General features: G+C 37.9%; 1 protein-coding gene across 1 annotated transcript in view; it reads left to right on the top strand.

Moving 5' to 3' along the window:
• The window catches only part of LDAH (lipid droplet associated hydrolase), a 1,619,373-nt gene extending 1,606,300 nt beyond the window's left edge, over positions 1 to 13,073 (top strand). The window contains exon 8 of the mRNA XM_044062623.1: positions 8,232 to 13,073. Within this exon, the coding sequence (XP_043918558.1) occupies positions 8,232 to 8,423 (192 nt within the window). The 3' untranslated portion in view covers positions 8,424 to 13,073. The remainder of the gene's footprint in view (positions 1 to 8,231) is intronic.
• The last annotated feature ends 1,823 nt before the right edge of the window (positions 13,074 to 14,896 follow it).

The following is a 14,896-nucleotide window of genomic DNA, read 5'->3' as shown; positions in this document are numbered from 1 at the left end:
TTCCACAAGCCTCACCCAAGCCAGACTATCACCACGGATGCCTCAGACCTCGGATGGGGGGCACACATGGTGGACAAGTGTATACAAGGCCTATGGGCCTTAAGACCAGCTGAATCTACACATAAATCAAAAGGAGATGCTGGCAGTGAAGCAGGCAATTCAGACATTCAGACCGTTTCTGCAACAGGGTCATTTGCTGATAAGGACGGACAACACCACAGTCATGTGGTATATCAACAAACAGGGAGGCACACACTCATATCCTCTATGCCGGATGGAAATGGACCTGTGGAATGTGGCCCTGAACCTCAACATTCAGCTCCAGGCCATATTTGTGCCAGGAAAAGAAAATATACTAGCAGACACCTTAAGCAGAACTACCACGGATGCAATGGATGCTGCATCCAAACATCTTCAAATCTATAACACAGAAATGGGGGCTACCAGAAATAGACCTGTTCGCATCCCCACACAACCACCAATTGAGGAAATTCTGCACAAGGACATACCACCCTCTTGCTTGGAAGGTGGACTCCCTATCCTTCAGTTGGGAAAACCTGACAGCATATGCACTCCCACCTCTTCCTTTGATGCACAAAGTGTTACTGAAGATCAAAGAAGATCACCCAAGGATCATCCTGATAGCTCCAGACTGGCCGAGGCAGCATTGGTACCATGGCCTCTGCCTCTAGTTCCTTTACTGCTAACACAGAACAACTTCAAGATCCTACATCCAAACTTGAAAACTCTGCAATTAGCTGCTTGGAATATTACATAAAACAAAATAACCCAGTTTTATCTCAGAGGGTTAAAGACATTATCCTGGAGGTTCGCAGACCCTCCACAAGGAAAACTTATTCAGCCAAATGGAAAAGATACCTCATGTGGAGTACAGCAAAAGGAGAAAATGTATCATTAGCAAACATAGCTAACATCATGGAATATTTAGCAGAACTTTTCCACAATGGCCTCTCTTACTCCTCCATTAAGATTCATGCATCAGCAATTTCAGCAGAATACAACATGGATCCTCCAGTCTTCTCTCATCTTCTACTCAGGCAGTTTCTGAAATGTAAAGCCTCCAAGGAAGCCACCTTTGCCTACATGGGATCTTAACTTTGTGCTGGAGAAGTTAACACTTCCCCCCTTTTGAACCAGCAGCAACAGCAGAATTACAGTTCTTATCTTGGAAAACTGCTTTCCTGCTTGCAATCACTTCAGCAAGAAGGGTTTCTGAATTACAGGCTTTAATGGCAGTACAGCCCTTCCTTATCTTCCATCAGGATAGAGTGTCCTTGAGAACTAACCCTACTTTTATGCCAAAGGTGGTCTCCAGGTATCATTGAACCAAGCAATCCACCTACCAACATTCTTTACTATCTGGACAGAACCAAGAACAATAGAAAAACTGACCAGCTTCTGGTAGCATATGCAACAGGAATGGAAGGAAAAGCAATTTCAAAACAGACAATCTCAAAATGGATAGGAAATTGCATTAGATTTTGTTACTCTTTTCATGGAAAGGCAACTCCAGAAAACATCAGACATCACTCCACAAGGGCTACAGCCACTACTACAGCTTTCTTTACCAAAGACATTTTAGAGGCTGCTACTTGGAGCTCCGTGCATACATTTGCCAAGCATTATAATCTACCTTTATATTCCAGATTTTGCAACTGCTGTTTTGCAAGGGATCTTAACTACACCATAATCATCTTAGTGCCCCCTCCCGCAGTTTGGCTATGGTATTCTACCCATATGTTAGGACTGCAGATGCATCCTTGAAGGACATAGTACAGCTTTGTACCTACCATAAATGTAGATGTCCCCTCTGTGGTACTGTGTATTTGTTTGTATATATGTATATACTTGTTTATTTTTGTTTGCTCTCTACTGTTTGGAATCATTTGCATTTATCCAAATTTAGCCTTCCTAGAGGGCACCTGGCATCTGGGGCAAGAAACACTGAGGAAAATGGCGTGGGCTGATGCCTTTATACCCAATTGACAGCAGCTATGAAGTGCGACATCAGCCGAGGCCAGACCCAGACTTTGGAATCCGGCCCGCGAAGGGCTGCCTGAGGCAGGACAACCCATATGTTAGGACTGCAGATGCATACCTCTTGGACATCTACATTTATGGTAGGTACAAAACTGTACTTTTCTCTAGTCGACAGAGGCAGTAGGAGCTAAGGTGGGATGGCACAATGCTAGGGTAATCCTATGGGCTAGTCTTGTAAAGGCTCCAGGGCCATTAGCCTAGTACACACCTATGAACCTATACTATGGACTTCCACAAGAAATATCGACACCTTTTCATTTCCACTTCCAGCTTTCTTAAACTTTTTGGCCAGCCTTTTTCATAGTGGTTCTATTTACTCTAATGTCAAAGTCCAGTTGTCAGCAATCACCAATTTTCACATTGGAGAAAAATGGTTGCCCACTGCTTCCCTGAAATTGTATAAGACCTTCTTAAGGATACCTTCAGTCTACAGTAACCTCTTAGAGATCCTGTTCCTTCTTGGGATATTACCATTCTTCTTCAGGCTTTGAGAAGACTCCCTTTTGAACCTGCAGCCACAGTTAATTTGAAATATCTTTCCTAGAAAGCTTTGTTTCTAGTGGCAGTTACTTCTGCTTAAAGAGCATCAGAACGTCACACCCTTCCTTTAAAAGCCCCTTATTTGGCCTTCCATAAGGACAGAGTGACTTTGAGAACAAATCCATCCTTTCTCCCTAAAGTGGTTTCTGAATCATCACTCAACTGGTCTATCAGGGTTCCTGTTTTGCCAGTAAGGGAGAGTACATGCTACATCTTCTGGATGTGCATCATCAACTCAGCTTCTGTTTTGCTTCACACTAAGAGCATCAGAAAGACTGACCAGTTGTTTGTGTCCTTGTCCTCGCAAAATTGGGTACTTTCTTCTTCTGTACCATCTCTTCCTCTGATCCGAGGCCCCTTGTACATACGCATTTATCTTTTTTTTTACTCCTGCACTAGTTTCTTCCTCAGATCTGAGGCTCCTTCTACCCTCTAATCTAATAATGCCATATTATTTTCAAATGATTACCTATAGCCTTAATTCCCTTACTGCATTCCTCTTGATTTATTATCGTTGTTTTTCCTTTTACAGCCTTATTATTATATTTTTGTATATAGCTATGTTTAATTCCATTGAGTACATTATTTTTTTTCTTATCCATTGTATTCATGACATTATTTTGCTCTGTATTATTGTAAGCTTTTCTCTACTTGTATGTTTGTTGGGACTTTTCCCCTCGGATCTCCACTGAAAAAGGGTAAATTCTTACCCAGCTGGACCAACCCAGTTAACAAATGCAAAAATAAATAAAACAAATAAATAAAATAAAGGGTTGTCCAAAGTAACTCTTTCATGCTGGCTATCTGAACGTATTTCCTATGTCTACAAAAAGAAGGAACTGACTCCGCCTAGAACTTCTAAGACTTATTCTACTAGATCATTTGCTATTTTGGTTGCCTTTTTCTCTAAGGTATCAGTTGATGACATTTTTGCTACAGCTACTTTGTCAAATTTCCAGACATTTATATCCCATTCTAGGTGGGACTTGCCGTCTAGGTCCTTTGGGTCAGATATCCTCTGGAACATCCTTTCATGAGGCCTCCCAAGATTTAGGGTTGCTGGAGATTCTGCCCCATTCATTGAGGGTAGATAGAATAGACAACATCGGGGTACAAAAGTTATGTACTTCCCATAAAGATAGATCCGTATTGTCTGCTTCCATCCTTCCTCATCTCTTCTCCCTCCATCTCCCTTCCATTTGTCTTGTTACATTTTTTCCGGAGTGACTGCACTGACTTATTGGCAGCCTGGTCACGTAGTCTTCAGATACTGTATTTCACAAGTTTACTTGCTTCTTTGTAATATTCTTCCTATTGGAGAAAGTGTAATTTTTTTGTTATAAGGAATGGGCAAACTCGATTTGATGTAACTTACTACAAGGAGGGAATTGTGGTTAAGGGGATGAGCCTGATCCTTGAATCCAAATTCAGATCCAGGACCACAAGATAGATCCATTAACCCATTCATTGAGGAAGGATGGAGGCAGACAACACTGATCTATTGTTGTGGTAAGTACATAACTTTTTGTTTATTCAAGACCATTGCGTGCTATTTTGGGAAGTTTCTCCTTTCCTAAATGCTGTAGTTTGTGAGGCTGAATGAATACAGTATTTAGATAGCCCTGACAAATTGATTTTTACAGGTTTCAAAGAAAAAAATGATTACATGGTAGCAGCATACAGCATCTTGCTGTTAAAAGCAACAAAAACTTCAACACATTGCTTTTCAGTAGCGTTCTTTGCATTGTTGAATTACTATAGCCTCCAGTTGATTTACTGAATGAATAGAGCATCCCACCACTCAAAGCCTAGCATCAGGACACAGCGAGTTTATCTCACACTACTGTGATTTTTGCACACAGGAGTGTTACATCAGCATTTTTTGTAATCAACATTTTGTACTTCATAAAAAAGAAAAGCTACACGTCTTTCACTAATGCACCTTTAAGGAGTTAAAATACTGAATACTTCAGGTGTTGGAGCATGTGAGTGAGTGAAAATCAGCTGTACAAAACCAGCCTCACGGGGTAGTTGAGCTGATCCACAATACTGTTGTTTTTGCTCATAGGACAGCTGCAATAATTTTTATTTAGGCTTCTTTTTTCATTTTCTATCATGCTGAATTACCGCTGTATTAAAATAGCAAGAAGAATTCAGGATATTGGAAGCACAGCGCATACTTGTAATTATATATAAACAAGAGTATTAATGAATTAAAAAAAAACAGATTTGGTTTCAGTCTATCAGTGCATGGCACTCCTCATTACTTCTCACTATATTATTAATAATTTGATACTCGTTGCAAATTTTTTTGCTTTTGCCTTTATTGGTGGTGAATCACAGTGCTGTTTTATACATTTACGTAATAGCATACCTCAAGCAGCTCACCAGATGAAGGAAAGAATTTATTCAGCATAAAAACAGAGAGAAAGATAAGGCTGAATGAATTTTTTGGAGGTTGGTCATTTTACAGAAGTTATTATTCTGTGTAAACACTTCAGGTTCCACATGATTCTTTAAATCTGATTCTATGCAACAGATATCTATAATGAATGCCCAAATGGCAAAACGTACTCAGCTTGTGGCCTTATGTTTCTTTGCATCTGTAACATAACATTTGAATTATCTAATCATCAGTATCCTTGCTTTTTATCACTTGTACAATATTTTTTTTTCTCTGTGCTAGAAGTCTGGGAAATAATGTTCTGCTCTGTGTTGGATTATTTTTCTAATGTATTATTGTATTTTATTACTTGCTTCCAGTGTTTTATTCATATTTTATAAGCAGTCTTGTTTTCTAAAGCAGTGAATGCTTCACATTTTTCCTTATCATGAAATACCTAAAAGTGATCATCCAGTATAAGACTGACATCAGCATTTAGCTCTTCTGCAGCTGTTGAACAAAGACATATTATTACTGATTTTTTTTCTATTCCAGTCATATAGGTTGGCAGTTCATTAGAAAGAAAAGAAACTTCTTTGATTGACTCAGGGACTAGGTGTATTAACCAAAATGCAAAGCCAAAATCTAAGCTTGGATTCATAAACCAACAAGAGTAGAAGGCAGAGGATATGTGGGCAGCAAGGGGCAGTGTTGGGATAAGTGGATGGGTCTTTAGGGTTAATGTAATGCAGCTATTAAATGAAGTTATTATGAATTTCATCAGCTTTGGGATAACAGGTGTTCATTGTTTGTTGTGACATACCTTGGCTACTTAGACCTTCAGGCATGTCTTTTCATGGGCTGGATTTCCAGAGTGGTCACCAAACTGCAGGGTCTGACCTGAAAATATGAAGGGAGCAGTTCTCTGAATAAACAGGAGAAAGCAAATTGCTGTCACACTACTGAAGAGGTAGTCATTGGATCTGGTTGCCAACATGTCAATGAGAAATGGAAACACACCAGTGACGGGAATGGAAGGCTGGTGAAAGCATGGATAGGCAATATAGAGGAAAGGCAGGAAGGAACTGCTCGAATGAATGATAGGTTTGGCAACAGAGTTCTGTCATTACCAGGTCAAATGAGGTAGTGCTTGGCTTCGTCACTGACATATAAGGTAGTATAGACTGGAAACACTGACTGCTGACAGGATGAGTAAGGAGGGAGAGCATACTATATTCATCACCAAGATGTTGGGAGAGGAATCATTAATCACCTGCAGACTGCAGGGGGAATGAGGGATTCAAGGGTGTCAGTCACTTTTAGGTTATAAGACAATGATTATTGGGAACAATTCACCACTGAATTGAGGAGGTGTAGGCAGGGTGAGCACCACATGTGACTAGCGTATGTATTAGATTTGAGTTTGTGCTTTTGTGAGGTGGAGTAGGCATACTTCTTTTCACTGGACAATCCTTATGCCACTCTTTTAGGCATATTGTACCAAACCCTCCACCATGGTTCCACATGCTACATATACTTAAGTCTACTATCTTTACTCTTGATATTGTGGCAGTGAAGTGTGTATAAACAGGGGCAGAGGGTGTCTCAGAATTGTGATACTCAGTAAAACTCCTTAGGCCTAATACAAACATATAGTAAAGAATTCTACCACACATGAATTCCAATGGAAGTCTTTAGTTTGGTAAATATAAAATAAAATAACAAGTATTCAGATATATATGGTACTGGTCCAACCTGGAGATCTAAACAGGATTTGGATATAGTGTTTCAGATATTTTTGCATGCTGTTGTGGACTTGTGTTAAATATCAACAATTTAATAAAAATATAATGTATTTTCTCTTTTGTAACATAGCAACAAAGTTCAACACAAAAGACAACCACGGAGTGAATGTGATATTCTTACTAACAGAAATTTGAATCATACATCAGCACATATTATACCATTGTAACACTGGATCTATGCTTTATTCAGTACTTTTATTTGGTGTATATCATGTTTTGTAAGCTGTGTTATATGTTGATTAAGATGTTTGAAATATACTTGGAAAATAAGCATGCAAGTAAAATTTGATTGAAGTTGTCTTGTACTGACTCTGCTTACCACAGTTTCTAAGTGGAGATAGTGAAGCATTTTGATCCCTGAAAAATAAGATTTTGTTTGCTAGAAACATCTTATATCTGGATCATTGTTTTGCAGTTGTGGAACCATATTAACAACATTAAGTCTGCCTAGATTGCACCACAAATTTGGTCTAGCTTTTCATAAATTGGATGTGTGTAATGTAGTTTTATGTATTTTCCTTGGAATGCTGTGTTCACATTTCACTCTTCCTAGCATTCTGCTGACTGTACTTCATTAGAGTCCCAGATTTACTCCGTGCCGACTTCTCCTTTAAACTCAGTTCTCGGTCATTTTTCATCTTTTTTTTCCTTCACTTTTATTTATACTTCTTATAGATTCTTGTACCACTACTTTTTTGACTACAACTTGACTGAGGAATTTGGCATGTACTATATTTGGCAAGGTACCAATGCAGTATAGTAGCAACTACTTTAAGATCTGTCTAAAAAGACATATACAGTAGTTCTGCTATAAACCTTAGATCAACATCCAGTTATCATCACTAATGCTAGTATACAGAACTGTAATTCATTTGTGTGTAGCAGAGAAACACGTTTTTATGGCTGATTATAGTGATATATACTTGGAAAGACTGTTGGTGTTTAGTGTGACAATGCCACTGCAAACCAATGCATTACTTCCCCAGGATTTTCTTTTATTTAAATGCACAATTGATTAATCTTACATGTGCAGTGCATGCAGCAGTTCATTTCATGTTCCTTCTTACTGTACTGTACCATATTTGTAATCATTACACTGTATATAAGATTTTAAGTGTATATTTTGAAAATGTTCTCTTTATCACTACTTTATAAATGGACTGGAACAGATTAATAATCTTATCGACAAAAATTAATACAAGTAACACAGTAAACAAATAATGCATTTGGGTTAGAAGGTAGAACAAACATATTCTTGTTTGTGTAGAAGGTGTCCGATTGTAAAGTCTGTTGATTTAAAATGTTTTGAAAGTCAGTTCAAGCTACCTAGTTTATTATCCTGCTGAGTAATCTAGAAGAAAAAAAAACACTTGCAGAATTACGCATATATTTAATTAGTGTTCACTAGACACTAATATGTTGCATTTGCTTCTTTCCTTAAGTTCATCTTTTATTATGGAGCTTCGGATAAATGGTGTCCTCTTCAGTATTATGAAGACATGAAAATGGAGTTCCCTGATGGAGATATTCGACTTTGTGAGAAGGGAATTCGTCATGCATTTGTCTTAGATGCTAGCAAGCAGATGGCTGCCATGATTGTAGACTGGCTATGCAAAGACTTGCTCAATCTCTAGGCTGGGACATGAACTCTCATATATGTTATGTGATTCAAGAGAAAAGAACAAAGTGTTAAATTATTTATAAGTTAATGTTTTTGTTTGGTTTATGTCACTGTCAAAAGATGATTGTGGTAATGAAAGCTAAGTATGTCTTTGTCCACCTTTGGATAACTTTTTCTGATGTTGATAACATTATTACAATTGTAAACAAAAAATTAATGCAAAGCACTTTTCATATGTGACATTAGGTGGTGTATTCCTACCAAAAAGCCTTTGATTTACTTTGCTATGCACCTTGTTATTTTATAACAGAGGTAAAAATTTCCACCAGTGCTACTAAATTAGTAGCATGAACAAGGAACTGAATATTTCACCCACTGTTGAGTAGTGCAAGACCTATTTCCACAGAATAATACTCATTCCTGAAATGCATTCCAGAGTAACTGTTATGAAAATGTTACATGTTAAATGCTGAAAGTGACAGCAGCAGGAAAACATATCTAGAGATGGTGAAACGTACTAACCAGAGCTCTGACTTATATTTGAACAGCTTCTGTGGGAACTGCTATCTTTTTCTTAGTGAAGTTGGACTTACCTGCTGTTTGGTCAGTGACGCTCTTCTTTTGCAGTTTATATCTGACCGGTTTGACTGGATTGGTCCTGTATTATGTGAAGAAAGAGATATCATAAATTAAGGAACTCAGTTCAATTAATCTCTACCCCCCATCTCCCTTTCATTAATTATTAGTGGCTTTGTGTAGTTTTTGTATAAAAAATGAGTTTTTACTTAAATCCTTTAGATATTAGGACAAGGTTTGTAATGCATCTAATGATAAAGAGTTTTTTTTTTTCAAAGCCCATTTTTAATTTGGTACCCAATTCTTGTAAAAAGTGCATTTTGAAATTGTATTTTCACTTCAGTAAAAAGATGCTAGTTTTGTACAGGCCTTAAGTTTTTTAGCTTTCTGTTCACAACTTATTTACTTTCCATTCTAAATCACCCACCAGACATTGTGTGGCAATCATTTAATGTTATCTTACTATTCAGAAAAAGAATTACTATATAATGATATCTCCTTTTACTGATAAGTGTGCTTATAATGCATCTTTTTTCTTTATGCAGGTCTGCCGCTCCTTCTGGCGACATTTAGAGGACATGTAGGATTAAACTATCAGTCTTATACTGAGGCAAGTTTGAGTAAGATTGGGGCTCCTGTCTTGTTTCCAGACTTTCTAATTAGTCCAGAAGCTCATTATTGTATTTAAGAATTAGGAATAAAAGGATAGGACATAAGAAACATTGCTATTAACAGACATGTCTATGGGCATGTAGTGTGCCTCTTCAGCAAGGGTAGAAGGAAGCATTATTTTACCACAAGACTTTTTTTTCCTCAGACTTCTTCCTTTCATTGACATATATTTATTTATATACCTTACAGAAGGGAATACCATTCTAGGTGGATGCATTAAATCAACCAAAGATTGATTAGGTAATACTCCTTACATCGGGGAAAATCTTCAGGAGCTGAATAACTACTGCTTTTCCTCCCTACCATTGATGCAGGAAGGGCATACTTTGCAACCTTTGCATTTAGCTCTTTCACCCATCTCAACAGTGTCAGTTGTGAGGGGGCAGAATTCACCAGTTTGAAAAAAATGAAAAAGTATTTATATGGATGTTGTTTAGAAACTTTATTTATTCAGTACATTATTGATTCACATCACAAATATACATTAATATTCTTACAGTGAAAAGAGAAAATTCTTAATAACATTTCCCATTGTTTTGTAAATGTATTATAGTCACAACCACCATCATACTTATGTTCTTTACTCACATACATTATCACATAGTCATATAATTTTCAGTTGCTGCTGACCTACTTAATTTGATCATCTACTTGAGCGTTATTTTGTATATAATGTTCCCTAATGCATCGCTTATTTGCATGAAATCTATCTTGTAATGATTCCATCTCTCTTTATTTCCTTTACAATATTCAGTAGCTTGTTTACTGCTGGTTTAATTTTTGCTTTCCATTTTTGCGTGATTGCTTTTTTGGCTGCTAATATTATTAAGTTTAATATGGTCTTACTGTGTCTCAGCATTTCTAAATCTAAACTTCAACTCAGCAGCAACATGTCCTTGGTTAATATATGTTCTTCTATCCATTGTGTTGTGTCAGGACATGTTACAAGGAGTCCTTAAACCTAGATCACTCCACACATTCACAGCAAATGTGCTCCCAGTTTCCTGTTTCCTTCTTTTTACATCTCCACAACTATACTCCACTTGAAGAAAACATGTCAGAAGATTACTTGCACTATAAAAGTATCTATTAAATATTTCCATGCAAATATCCTAAGTCATTTTGAATTTTGTAGCATACTTTGAAGGCTTACAGATTCCATCCCAGTATTCTTTTGTAATTTTTCATTCTAATCTTTCTTCTCAATCTTTTCCAATCTCCCTTAGCAATTCTTATAGTTATCATGCAGCACTTTAAATGCCTTACTCATGATTCCTTTCTTGATAATGTCTTCAGCTCTTGATTTTACTGAAAACATTACCAGAGCTGGTCCTTCATTCATGCTGTTCTCCTTCTCCCTCTCCCCTACTCTGTATTTGTGTTGTGCCAACTTTCCCTGATTACAGAAGGCAGTGTCTGATCTGCAAGTCAAACACCAGCTTGGCTTCATGCCATTCTGTCACTTTTCCCTTCCAACCTATTTGTTCCCAATAGTATGCCTCCTTTGTTAATTTCCTCTTGTTACTTCCAGACGTTTCTTACCTGTTATCTCTACTCTTAGTTGTATGTGTTTCTCTGCCTGCTTGATTTAATCTTTATAATATTGTCTACCATGTTATAAATAAGATATTCCATGTAATTACTGCATAGGTTTAAAGTTATCTTTTCATATCACGTAATCCTAATTCACCCGGTTCTATAGGAAGAATCTTTTTATCCCACTTTACTCTTATTCTTTCCCCATCTCATATTAATTCCTTCAACTCTTTATTGTAAACCACAAATTTCCGTCAAGGCTTATTTCTGTGGATTTCTTGTTGCATGAGCTGCTAAGATCAGGATACAGTACAGAGTGTTTGAAACTTCCTCAACCATATCCATTGAATAAAGCTTCCACAACTGCTCGGGTCATTTCTAGCCCACTTTTGGAAGATATTTGAGCTGAAAATGTTCTAGACAGTGCTTCTACATTTTTGATGACTTCAGGGGAAGAAGTAAATATTGTTTTTTCTGGATCCCATAAAAGTTTGTGGATTGGGATTGCGGAAATGGCTTTAAAAGCATTCGAACACTGCCTACATAGTGGGATTCTTAACATGCTCTCAGATCATAACAAGTTAATATGGTACATAAACAAGTGGGTGGAGATGATCCTCTTAGCCTATGCGATGGCAGTAACCATAAGGAACCTGACTTTGTCTGTGATTATCCATCTCACTGGTTCATCTGCCATAGGGGGAAGCCACAACCTTTGCAAACTCCTTCAGGTGCAACTTTCTGCTTGATCTGAAATAACCAATGTATCTTCAAGTTATTTTTTTCTTAAATTTTGATAGACCTGTGAAATAAATGTTCAGACAAATTTCTGACACCCCCAAATATGCTCTTCTTCTTCTCCCCTCCTTTTTTTGTCAGAGTCTTAAGGTATCTCGCACTGAGCCTGTTGCAGTTTTCTCCTGTATGATTCCCACCAATCCCTCTGTTTCTGAATGTCCTTCTGAAAGCAATGATGGAGAAATTTCTAACAATTCTGATATCTCCATTAAGGCCAAATCAAATTTTGTTTCCCCATCTTCTTTGTCATGCTTCTTAATATATTCACATCTTGTAATATAGAGGGGCTGGCCTTGGGAAAACGGGCTTCTGCTGCAAGTGTCGCCACCACTCAACACACACATACACACACTTTCGTATGTTGTTTGCGTTACCAGTACCACCATAATAATACACATCTCTAACTTACATCTGGTTCTTTCTCGCTACAATCTTTTTTGCTTACTGTGTAGTCCCAAGCTATTTTTGTTGTTAAATGATGAGTTCTGCAGTTTTTTTCCTGTGGGTGAGATTATTTATCTTTTTTTTCTTCTTCTTTTTAAGAGATGCTTTTCTGTTTATTCATTATTTCTTACTCATTTTCTTGTTTTACAGTGCCTTCTGACCTTTTCAACAGTCAGGGCTTACCCTAATGGCATACATGTCAGAGTAGATGTTTCACTATTTTAAAGTGTCAAGCATAAATTACCAGAAGTGCCCCATTTATAAAAAGTTTAACAGTGCTGCCTTGTAGCAGAAAATGAAGGCACAATATAACTACTTGATTTCCCAGAAGCTCCCAAAGTTGGAACAAGCACTTTCTTTATTTGAAATTGTGAATTCAGGGTCCTCTGAGAATGTTTATTGGGCTCAAGCTGACAGTATGAGTTTTCAAAGTACTTCTGGTCCAAAACTGTCAAGAAAGATACATAAAGAGATTAATGGAGCAGACGAGGGAGTCTAAATTTAAACTTCCCATCTTATGGGTGGTCAAAGCTTCCACTCTCTGGTTCTTTATTTTACTGCTTCCACTTATGAACTTGAACTTTCATTTTTGTGCTGATTTTGAGCTCACAATAAACTGAAGGTCCATTTATTTATAGTCAGACACTGTCTTTTTTGTTTGTTTATTTGTTGTTAACGTCAGTGTCAGCCTCAGGCATGCACCTTGTACAGCCATCAGTAATGTTGGGTTTAACTCAGCAGTTGAAAGTCTCACACACATCTGTTTACTAGTGCCTCTGTACGTGGCACAGGTTCTTATTTGGCAGTACTCCTAGAGTTGTTTTTGCAGATGCACTTTGGATAAGAATTGTTTTTCCCAGCCCTGTCTGGATACCAACCAGTCTTTCAGACACCAGGGTATTTACATCCATACTGTTCTCTGTTTTGCAGTATGCTAAAGGTATAGGACTCTCTGTTCCTGAACCAAATTCCCAGACCACTATGTTTACTGTGCCCCATTTCTGGTATACTAAAGCCCCTATATCTAAGCCCATTTCATTCCATTGGCTGCCATTCCTTCTCCTGTTTCATTATAAGTAGAGCTAAAGAGACCTTCAGACAACCCGCAATCAGCATCTCCTATGACTAGAATACCTGAAAAGAGAATAGACAAGGCTAAGCATTAAGGCTCCCATTTGGAATCAGTTACTGAGGATAAGGCTGAGGAAGAAGGGGCTCCTTCCTTTCTACCCATTCATGAAGACCCTACCTTTGGGGAAATCCTTAGCTTTATGCAGGAAAGAGAGAAGGTGGTCATTTAATACTGTCTTCTCCATACAAAATGAGAATGCAGCAGACTTGTAGGTCTGCAGAGCAATCACTCTGCATTATTCCATCCTTGATGGCTGTGTTTCAGAAGGATGTTGTTGTAATCTTGGAAACATCAAGATTTCAGGACCTGGTTCCCAGGAAGATGGACCAGTTTTTTTTTTTCCCTTCCAGTGTTCATTCTTGTGGGCATAGTCTCCTAAACAGCAGCTTTTACAAAGAAGCCTACTCAGTTGCCTACCATCCAACTTCCTGAGAGATAGTCTAGCAATCTGGTAGGTTTGGGAAGGACATATTCATGCCTTCCACCATCTCCATGAATTTCCTCAACTATCTGATATAGATGATGTATTTCCAGAGGGGAATCTCAGATAAAGTGGTGCATTCGATGTAGTGGATTCCTGATAATGTCCTTGATGGCAGACTTAAAGTACAGCCCTCGATGGTTTCACAGCTGGCAACCCTATAGGGGTTAAACTTTATTTCTGCAAAAATATGCAACCCCAACAGGAAGGATCTCTTGCACTACAACAGCATACCTCGCACATTTCCACATTGAAAGAGTCTGTCACATGCTCACTGTTAAGCATTTTAACTAGCACCCATGGTAAGTAATGTTGAGTCATATTAGTTAATCAAAATGATTTGTTATAAGTATAGCACAGCACATTTAACCAAGCTGTGAATGTCTTAGTTGAAGGTTTCAGAAAGTTCTTAGTAAGTGTTCCACATTTTTCCCTTTTCTACCACATAATAAGAGGTACTGTTCTACATTTCAGAGATGCAAGGTTAAGAACCATGTACAGCAGGCTTTTACTATTGCTGCTCAGCAATGGAGATTGTCACAAGGCTGAGGCCTCTGTTACTTTCAGAGTGGTTACAACGACCCCCATGATAATTGACAACAAACCTGAATCCCATTCTGGCCCTCTCTAGAAGGAGGCAGTTAGAGGAAGATGCCTCCTTGTTTCATGTGGTTCATCATTACTAACAAGGTGGGAGCAAACCTACCATATCTCTTCCCTTACCATATTCCCTGCCCTTGTCAAAAAGATCCAAGCAAGAAACAAAATGTAGATGTTACTCAAAAAAAAAAAAAAAGATCAACTAGGGGGTCCCACTAACCCAATAAAGACTCAGATATTATTTCAC

Source organism: Protopterus annectens, chromosome 2.part1 (genome assembly GCF_019279795.1).
Source record: "Protopterus annectens isolate FY-2018-M chromosome 2.part1, PAN1.0, whole genome shotgun sequence".
Taxonomy (NCBI): Eukaryota; Metazoa; Chordata; order Ceratodontiformes; family Protopteridae; genus Protopterus; species Protopterus annectens.
Note: the sequence above shows the minus strand (reverse complement) of the source record. Positions and strands in the feature narration are given on the sequence as shown.